The sequence below is a fragment of the Papilio polytes genome, unplaced genomic scaffold, assembly GCF_000836215.1.
Source record: "Papilio polytes unplaced genomic scaffold, Ppol_1.0 DF821845.1, whole genome shotgun sequence".
Classification (NCBI taxonomy): domain Eukaryota; kingdom Metazoa; phylum Arthropoda; class Insecta; order Lepidoptera; family Papilionidae; genus Papilio; species Papilio polytes.
Window position 1 is genome coordinate 2770710 of NW_013527359.1, and position 10714 is coordinate 2781423.

The window sequence follows — 10714 nt, forward strand, 5'->3', positions numbered from 1 at the left end:
CGGCGGCGGGAGAGGATGTAGTTTCTTGACGAACGCCTGCCGTCCCACCGCACGTCCAACTGCCTTCCGCTAAAAATTTACATTTATTTACTATTAATAACTACGAAAAGCATATTATGAATTTATGTATTACAGAGTTTACAGTAATGAGATATATGAAAAAATCTTTGTTTGGTAAAACTATAATATTTATAACTTCTTACATCACCACTTAAAAAAAGTGATACAGAGAACACTAAATAATTATTAATAATTGATGTAAAAAGCATTGAGTAGGTCTTTTGTAGTTATGCCTTAGTGATTTAAATGACCTTTATGTATGAAACATCAGAAAGATACAATAGTTTTTTAAAGTACAATAATGAGAGTAATGAGTAGTACTAATTGTGTAGAAATAATAACATAACCCAATTATAATTATTTTTAATAATGGAGCAATGCTAGAACTAAATATGTCCCTTTAAAACTTTAAGGTGAACATGTGTCTAAATTTCACACAGTTGTGCAATCCATGGCAATATATTATCAGACATATTGATTTAGTGGTTTATAAAATTTATTTAGATAAAACTATCTAATAAACATTTTTCATTCTAAATATTGTGTTGACTTATTCCAGTACAACAAATCAAAGTTTACATTGAAGGTTGTGAATGCAGGAAATGCATTGACCTCCATAATGTGATAATGAATATTGCTTGCATTAAAAAATATAAACTACTGCATAAACACACACACACTAATTTTTTAAAGCACTTACTAAACAAACTTGATTACATAAGTTACAAAAAAATGCAACCTTGCAAACATTTAGCTTGTAAATAAATGTTCTTAGTGAAGTTACTAACAACCGGTTTAAATGCACTTTCTTGTAAATGTGTTTTTTAGTATAATTAAAGCAATAGTATACTAAATTAAATTTTGTGACTTGAACATAGAAATAAACTAGAGTTTATTACAATGATAGCTTATTTGTTTAAATAAAATTTGCTTTGTTTAAATAAACATGAATATCCTAATATTACTCACCTGTTTACTTTAAAATAAACAGGTATGCAACATGTCCTTAAATAACATTTAAAAAAAATTATATTTACTTTGTGGTCTTAATAGTGGTTGTGAGGCTGGAACATCTGTAGTTCGGTGTGAGGGTTGAGCGGCAGCCTCTAAAGAGGGGAACTCTGTGCGAAAGTGTGGTGATGAAGGTGGTGGCAGAGGCACCCAGCCGCCCTGCGCTGAGCCCGCAACAACACCGCTGTTCGTTGTTGTAGACTAGAAAAGTATTAATAAAATTACTCCAGTTTCATAAAATTGTAGAATTACTGAATTTATATTGTAATACTTACTGCTGTTTGGGAAGTGCATGTTGCCGGTGTTGATACTGTTGTGGTAGTAGTAGTATTGGAACTGAAATAGTACAAAATACATAACAAAATTTCATTAAAATGAAATTATCCTCAGATTATTGTGTTTGTTTAAAAACATTGTTCAAGATACCACAACATGGTATTCAAAACCATAGCTTGTTATAAATATTTTTTATCCAGTATAATACAAAGTATGGAAATTGTACACCAAAATTTTATAATGCAATTTTATTTATCCTTTGTAATGGTAACAATCCATTGAAGCTCTTTTTTATGGAGCATGTTTAATAAATATGTAAGTATATGGAAATGACTCACTTGATGTTTGAGTCTTGTCCGGTTTCAGTTTTCAAAGAAGGCAAGTTAGCTGGTGGACGCCGAGCAGAGGGAACTTTTCCAAGAATTTGCATTCCATGTTTGCGGCTTAGTTGAGATTTAACTGAGGACGGTTCTGAGCTTTCGTTCTGAAATAAGCAATGGCACTGTATTGACAAATTGGTATTTTTCATCTTTTGTTTTATAAATGAAAGTTTTCAATTTTACAAAATATTTACTATAGATTATAAATATGTTTTAATAACATTACATTGGGTGTTACATTTTGCTTGATTTTATGCAATGATACAAAATGTCAGTTAAATAAAATAAAAAAAATTAAGCAACATTGATTTACAAGAAACAGCATATTTATAAAAAAATAATCATACTTATTCAATCCATTATGTTAAAAAAAGAAACGATATTTTGTCTGGAAGAAATAATTTTTTTTTTCTATAGTGTTTATTTTATAAACAACTAGTTAAGTTCATATAATGAATATTTACGTATTTTTATTTCATTACTTACAAATCTAATTACTGTCGCGGAAGAAAAGATTGCTCTCTTCCATATTAAATAAATAAATAAATTGGGTTACAATGGCGGAAGTTAGAAAATGAAGGTCAGAAAAACTTACTCTGTTGGCGCAGTACAAACTATTGATGTCCAACTTTTGATATTTTTGCTTGCCGGACGTCGGCTTGCTCTGCGCCGTAGTTCCTCCGCCGCCCGGCGTCGAGAGTGCAGACATGCTGCGATGTACACACCATCAGGAGAACACCCTCTCACCGACCACCAACTGCAACCAATGCAATCGGTATTAAACACTAAACTATGCACTCGACGTTGCACAAACTTAAAACAACAGTCACTACAGTTCTTTGTCCTTCGTAATTTTCAACAATATAAAAACAATTTTTACACTGCACTGTTACACTTTAAACATACTTTTGGTGATTAATTATAGTGTTAATATTAACCACGTATTCACTGTCTAAATATATGGTCGAAATACTTTCACAATTCAAATGAAGGGAGTATATTAAGCCCTGCCCTCCGAAGTATATTGACGTGTTACATCCGTAGGCTGAACAGACGCTGGATCGATGACTAGAGATTTTAGAATTTACAATTTAACTTTCACACCCGTTTCATCCGCACTTCAAAGTATAATATAAACCATAATAACGGTACAAACTCTACACTAGTAGAAAACGGTAAATAAACTAATTTTTATTAGTAATTGAAACAACAAAAACGAAATAAATATATACCTTGGTCCGTTATATCGAATAATACGAAATAAAAAATGTCTTAGACAAATGCAAGTTTATTTAATGGGGATTACTTTAGATTTTTTCTATATCCTACGCTACCAAAACTTATATCACTTTATTTTAAGATGGCGTCTCCAAAAGACGATCTCCTTCCTTCACAATCAATAGAGTGACGTCACAAAGACGCAACAAAGCGCACCCTGTCGGACAAGTTTGAAAACATACAAAATGCATTCAAAATAAAAAAATAAAAAGTTATAAATTGCCATATCTAAATGGAATTTTAAACTTAGCTCTTCGGTGTAAAATATTTAAAAGCAACAAGAGAAAAACAATAGTAAATACTGTGCTGTATTGTTTAAATATCATATATCACGTATGTTTAGGATTAACTTTAGAATAAAACTTGTTCATAGCTTTTGTTAAGCATTTGAGAAACACTTTAAATATATTTTTATTTCACTCAATAAAATAATAGTAAGGATTAATGTTTGGTTACATATATACATATAATAAGGTAAGTAAAAAATACATGACCCGATACTCGTTTACGCTTGCGCAAAACGAGCTTTGCATCGTATTGATGAACTAAAAATCAGTAGTCTGATATCTGCGGAGAACCTCACAAAACCAGAAGTATTCCAGAATTCCGGCAGCCATGTCCGGTAACATAGGAATGGAGCAATTGATTCCTATTGTTAATAAATTGCAAGATGCCTTCACGCAACTGGGTGTGCATATGCAATTAGACCTGCCACAAATTGCGGTGGTGGGTGGACAATCTGCTGGCAAAAGTTCTGTCTTAGAAAATTTCGTTGGCAAGTAAGTATTAACCCAAATTAAAGGGCTTTCATGATATTTACCAAACCATTTCTTTTACTTTTTACACAAAAGATTACCTTACACAATTATAATTTTGTATCGTAATTTATTCAATTTTTTTTACCAAAAAAAACGAAATAAGTTAAGTAACAATACAAAAATACTACTATGTTTGAGACATGCTCACGTAACAGTTATCGAAGAATACGAGTAACGATAAAATCACATGAATATATATTTTCCAAATTGATTGCTTGCTATAATGAAATGTAATACATTGTCATCAATATCATCAATTTAAAGTTTTCCACTGTTAAAAATATAAAATCCTAGTTTTAATTCTAAAGTTATGTGCATTGACGCCCATGTTTAGCGGAATCTCGCAACCTTGACCAGATCGTCATCCACCTCGTAGAAGGATTCGTTCAGCTTCTATTAGCTAAAAGTAATTACCATTAAGGTAAAGGGATAGTGCAATTAGAAATGTAAATTTTAAAATGGTACAGAAGAAGTACATATTGCACATCGTGGCCTAAATAATGTGCGCATGTCGAATAGTATTGATCTATTATATCTTGAAGTGGGAAAGCTTCCTTATTATTGTCTGATTGATCCAAAAGCAATTATTTAAAAATAGATTTATCTCTAGAAAAAAACACTACAAAAACCCTTTCCACTATATAAGCCGAATTTATTATTTTTTTTAACATTATTTAACAATTTTGGGTTATTTATAAAAAAATGTGTAAAACGGAATGCCAAAACCATAACCACCACCCACCTACCACCATATTGAAAAATAAATTAGTTTATCGATGATGTGATGTATAGAGGATGAATAAGTTTTAGTGATTTCGAAGAGGTATAACATTAATGTATATTAGTGAAAATGTCTGGGAATTATGGAATGCAGCAATTAATCCCTGTAGTAAACAAATTACAAGATGCATTCGTGCAAATGGGAGTGCACATGTCTTTGGACCTTCCACAAATTGCAGTTGTGGGTGGTCAATCGGCAGGAAAAAGTTCGGTATTAGAAAATTTTGTCGGCAGGTGAGTTTATAAATTATAAACATTGCCAAATCAATAATTTTTAAAGTTAGTTAGATATAAATCGTTTCAAAAATCTTGTTAAATCCCTTGTTGTTTATCATTTAACAACTATTTGATAACTATTGGAATAGTCTGTTACATGTAACTTATTTAAATTTATTTATCTTATGATATCGATTTATATGGCATTTCCAATACTTGATTGATTTTTTTAAAAGATTAAATACTTAAAGATTACAGACTCATGACATTTTGTGTGCCAAGTAATGTCATTGTTTTGATACAGACAATAACAAAATCCAGAAAAATACATCCTTCAAATTCAATACTTTCGGGGATTGTTTTGTTAATTTTATAATGATTATTCTTTTTGGGTTTGGCTAATACATTTAATGTTAAACATGATTAAATTAATGAAGGTTTATGAATGGATTCCAATAAGAGGTTTAGTTAGATAACATCAACTACAAACACCTTATTAAAGTTTTACCTAACATTCAAGAAAAACTTTTCAAGTTTAAAAAAAATTCAAGAAAAAGACAAACTTGTAAAGTTAATTAATAAGTACAACATAAACATTTTTTTACAACAGGTCAAGTTTTCCAATTAATATATTGCTCTTAAAAGAAATTACAAAATGTTCTTTTTGTTTTAAAAGTGTAGCACTTTTTTCATCTTATGCATTGGAGGCTTGAATACAGTTAACAAATAGGCTTAAAGCCAATATTTTACACGATAGGTTGATAATTTCAATGCTGGAAAGCCAAATCATAATTTAGGGATACATTGAAGCTATGAATAAAGAATGAGTATAAATAGTGTTGAAAAACCAAGTATTAAAGTAACTCTAAAAATCAATATTATTTTATATAAGTAACATGTAATTAGAGATTATAAATTAACTGGTGGAATTAATACTTAATGAAAGATGCTGTTTATAAATGTAATGTATTAAAATTTAATAAAAAGACTTACAATAAATAATTATTTAAAAATTTTAATTGAATTAATATGTACCTGTACTTCACATTTTTTGTTTAATGTCCATAGTGTTGTCTATTGTTTAGGGTGTTTTGATTTATTTTTATTTTATTATGTAATTTTGCTTAAATCCTTTATTAAACAACTTAGTTTTCGGCTGCAAAAGATTAAGGACAGTAAATTTTGTGCTAAAATAAATAGGTTTACAAACTGATCAATGTTGTGTGGAAAATATGTTATTCATAATTGGTAACAACTATATTCATGTAACTGTCATACTAAAATTTTATATTATTTAATAAGTAAAATAAAAATAATAAAAATTGCAACTACCAGTTTCTACTAGTCATATTGTTTGTTAGTGTTATATTTAGAGTTTATTCTTCTTCAGGGATTTCTTGCCACGAGGTTCGGGAATAGTAACTCGGAGACCCTTAATTCTTCAGCTCATACATGGAAATGCAGGTACATTTGTAATATTTTAAAATCATTATCTTTGGATACATTTAAACACATAAAAGAGTATTTTAGAAAGAGTTTACATTAAAGTAATATTAGATCTATTGAAAAGCATATATAATAATATGAAGTTATCATTTGGTTCTAATATATTTATTGCCAGGATATAGACAAGAGCTGTTGGTGTCAACTACCTAACATCTGACCACATCACTGGTGTGTCATCAGGGCTGAGCACATAAGCTTCAAATATCAAGTTATGATGTTGAACATGAGATACATTTAATCGACTTTTGTGCTCTGTAGCCCTGTACAAAATTTACTTCTGTTGTTGTTGATCTTTTGCAATATAGCTACCTATATATTTTAAATCGATTAATATAAAAGCAATGATTTTGTTGAGAGTTCAACTTTCTCATTTTATTGACAACCCTAACGGTAATCAACAATCCCTGGTCCCCTTGTTTCCCATCATGTTATTTGCTCAATTAACCAGTGTGCATCGGATATTATATATGTATTTCATATTTATCAGAATACGCCGAGTTCCTGCACTGCAAGGGCAAGAAGTTCACGGACTTCAATGAGGTGCGCGGGGAGATCGAGGCTGAGACGGATCGGGTGACCGGCAGCAACAAGGGCATTTCTCCTGTGCCTATCAACTTGCGAGTTTACTCCCCTAATGGTATGTCACACACGTAACTTTTGTTAAATATTCAGGTTCAAGTTCTTTGCTTAAGAAGCTTTAACCAACAAATATGCATTAGGGTCAAGTCTTGGCCAAATCATTATGTTTTAGTATTAAACAAACAGACTAATAATGTTTATTTTGTATATCATATCTACTCAGTAATCAATCGTTACAAATTAAAAATTAATGTTATCGCGAAAGGTCATTGGTACCATTATCGTGGCGACAATCCGCTCGAATATCTTAGGCGTAAAGTGTTTAAATGCAATATTTTAAAGATAAAAATAACGTTGTATTGTTTAAGTGTGCACATAAAATTGTTTTCTTTAATATTCTTCGAAAAATAAACAGTAAAATAACAATAGATTTAAATTGTTGCTCCTGTTACTTTCTGCTACATTTCCTGTATTGATTGCTGTAATCACTGATGATACAAACTGTTGAAATGAATCATATCTTTTGCAAAATGTAATACGTCGATAAATGTAGGTGGTGCTTATTACGGCCGCATTCTGTGGCTCTTAGCTTCACACTCAAGGAAAGGTCAAAAGGCAAAAGTTCAGACTGCACTCACTTCTTAATGAGCTTAGTGTCTGGATGTTCCACTTCTGTGTAATGACTATTGAACAAGTTGCAACTTTATGTGCCATTCATTAAATTTTTTTTATTTGACACTGGCCCAATCCGCTGAGGAAGAGCCATAAACAAGAAATAGAATAGAATAGATATTTTTTTTAATTAAAGCCATTTTAGAATTGCATATTACGACGATTTTTATTAAGATTTGTTTTTATTTTGAAATACATAGTGTATTTAATTTTTTTTTGATAATTTTGTTGTAAAGTATTATTCAGGTTTAGATTTCAAATACTCAAAAAGAAACTATCTTGTCCCTTCAAAGGGTAGAAGTCGCTTTTTGTCAATCGTTGGCAAATTCAAAATGTGACAAGAGTAATCTTATCCTAGACAATCTCGTTTTAAATTTTTACTGAATTGCTTCAAACAGAAGTTATGTAGATAAAGCGTCCGTTTGACCGAAATACGCTTCCGTTTTTGTTACAAATCTTTATATGAACATTGTTTTTGATGATATTTGAATATCCTCCATCAATCGTTTATAATGTTAAAATATCTCTAACATGTTGGGAATCATGTCTATAATGTTTTTTTATGTTCTATGTGAATTTGGTGATTTCTTTGGTGGTTTTTGTTGGTTAAAAAGTTTCCACTAATGATATCATTCACAAAGTATTCTTAATCGTCTTGGTAAACTATGAATCAGTCTTGATCAAGTGCCTTAGATAAAATTACTGCTGTAAATTGAAAACTATACACTTATTTACAACGATAAGTAGGTATGTTACTCATTATAGTAATTATACCATAATGATATAGGTACATATGATTTTAAACGCAGTATCGTTTTGCAAAAAAATCTAACGACTAATAATATTTCATCTTTGCTTTGTGAAAGTGACGTAATGGAAGTATGAATGACAAGGGCTTAGTCTTAATTTCTACTTATGAAACGAATAAAAATTGAGGATTTTTTTTTGTATCTGATTATTCTGGCTGATAATCCTCAAATGTAACATTCTAGTCAATGTTTTCAAAGAATATTCGGCGCAGAAGAATCTAATGACGTTGTGCGGATTGTCGGTTCGTAATGAGATTGCAAAAGATTACGATAATTGTTATGCGATACGTTGCCGATTGTCAGTGACCTACATGTTCGCAACGGCGCGCCGCAGCTCCTCACGGCCTTTGTTTATGATATTTCATACGTGAAACATAATGTGTACACTCATAATTAGAAGACAGGAAGTCCGAGTATCGTTTATCTTAAATCTACAGAAGAGTTTTACAAACAGTATTATTTGCATATGTATGCATTTCTTTCACCTCTAGAAATCTATCTATATCTATACTAATATTGTAAAGAGGAAAGATTTGTATTTTGTATAAGTATTGAAATCAAAATGAACTCAAAAAGTAGTAGGCCGATTTTAAAAATTCTATCATCGTTAGAAGGGTAATTTATCTGTTAGTATTAGTAACATAGGATGTTCTTTTTAATTTTTTTTTAAATTTTTAAATATGTGCATGCTTGAGATTATTTCTCTGTCGGATGTTTTTTTTTTTAAATTATTTCCAATAATACAGTAAATATTGTTTTATCGCAATGACAGGTCCCCATTCACTTAGAATATAATATTGTTATTGATAAATTGTATTGACACTCGCTGACCGATATAATTTCTATTAACGTACTAGTCACTCGGATTGATAACGTTATCTGGTATGTTAATTAAATGAATATCTCGAGAATAATATATTCCCAGTATTAATCATAGGTGCATACATCCTGCTTTGTATTGCCCATGTTTCACTTATGTAATTAGATATGTATGAGCATTCTAAAACAAGACCGAGAAAGATGTTAATAAGCAATTCCTATTTTCACGCTTAAAAGGGCTCAAGCTTAGTACTAATCTAGGTTCTTGCCATAGAAAGATGTCGAGTGCATACGACCGTTACAGGTCGAGTTTATTCACGAATGAACTTATTCAAAAATGATGGTTACAGAACCGTTTAACCATTAAAAGCGGCCTAGTTACTCGTAATTTTAAAAATACATGCCACATTTTGTATAATTGTAGAAAGAGATTATATAACTAGGCTGCTTTTCATCGTTAGACGGTCACCTTAATAGATGCATGTTCTTCCTCGCTTTTCTAAAAGATTCGTCTTGTTATCACGTATCAGTGCATATTACACCCGTATATACTTACAATATACACGTTTATACATCGACATTAGATTATTCTCACATTATGCATTCTTGTAAATAAATAATCGATTAATTGTACTACTAGTAAACCGAATTGTTTTGCACTTGGTATTTCGCATATTTGCATTGATTGTGTGACTATGCCTCGCGTTGGTCTAGCCGTGGCATTAAATCTTACGTTATCTTATCATTGATATCTATTCTGTTTCTCGGGTGTCGGATGGAATGTGCTTCTTGATAATGAAATGTCTTCGATGATTTTGTTCTAAATCATTTTAAAACAAGTATCTGGTTGCCTTTTCCACTTCAGTACCTAAAATCGTATTTTGTAATAAATCATGCCTTCTTATAAGGCTCTGGTGCAGGAGGCCAAACTTTTGTCCCTTTACCTTGAACGTGGATTTGACGGTGGAGGAGACGTATAGAAGGGGAAATATCCGCTTTATGTGCGTCTCCTTCGTCGATTGGGGAAGGCAACGCATCCGCTATTGCGAATGTCTATGGGCAGCGGTCGCTTCGCCATTTTGGCGGATTCAGGTAGCCGTTTGCTCGTTTGCCACCTAATGATTTAAAAAAAAATTAAACACAGAATAGTTATGCCAATTTCTACATACCGAAATAAAAATAGCCAAGTGTTTATCGTAATGTGCTGGTGTGAAATAAATACTGTTCGTATATTTATGCTAGCAACGGTTTCTAATTTTTTCTGTTATTACTTTGAGTTATACAATTACCAAATATTATCCATTCCATACTAGAATTAAGATAGACAAAATATTTCGCAGAATTAAAAACAAAAACTTTTGATATTAGGACATAGTTACTTTACTAATGCAGGATGCATAATTATAAAAATGAAGATTTTTTGTACTTTTTGTCTCGTTTAACAGATGGGAAAAGCTTACGAACAGATTTATTCTCACGACGCTCTCCATATGGTGTTTGTGTCAAAGTG

At 31.1% G+C, this 10714-nt stretch overlaps 2 protein-coding genes across 2 annotated transcripts in view; one reads left to right on the forward strand and one right to left on the reverse strand.

The window, feature by feature from the left end:
- The window catches only part of LOC106107798 (protein PRRC2C-like), a 10452-nt gene extending 7314 nt beyond the window's left edge, over positions 1–3138 (reverse strand). Inside the window, exons 1-6 of the mRNA XM_013288802.1 lie at positions 2960–3138; positions 2323–2484; positions 1686–1831; positions 1347–1407; positions 1098–1272; positions 5–69 (exon numbers count right to left, since the gene is read on the reverse strand). Coding sequence (XP_013144256.1) covers positions 5–69; positions 1098–1272; positions 1347–1407; positions 1686–1831; positions 2323–2436 — 561 coding nt within the window. The 5' untranslated portion in view covers positions 2437–2484; positions 2960–3138. The remainder of the gene's footprint in view (positions 1–4; positions 70–1097; positions 1273–1346; positions 1408–1685; positions 1832–2322; positions 2485–2959) is intronic.
- A 1435-nt stretch (positions 3139–4573) lies between these two features.
- Positions 4574–10714, forward strand: part of LOC106107799 (dynamin) — a 21762-nt gene continuing 15621 nt past the window's right edge. The window contains exons 1-3 of the mRNA XM_013288803.1: positions 4574–4837; positions 6210–6283; positions 6813–6962. Coding sequence (XP_013144257.1) covers positions 4674–4837; positions 6210–6283; positions 6813–6962 — 388 coding nt within the window. The 5' untranslated portion in view covers positions 4574–4673. The remainder of the gene's footprint in view (positions 4838–6209; positions 6284–6812; positions 6963–10714) is intronic.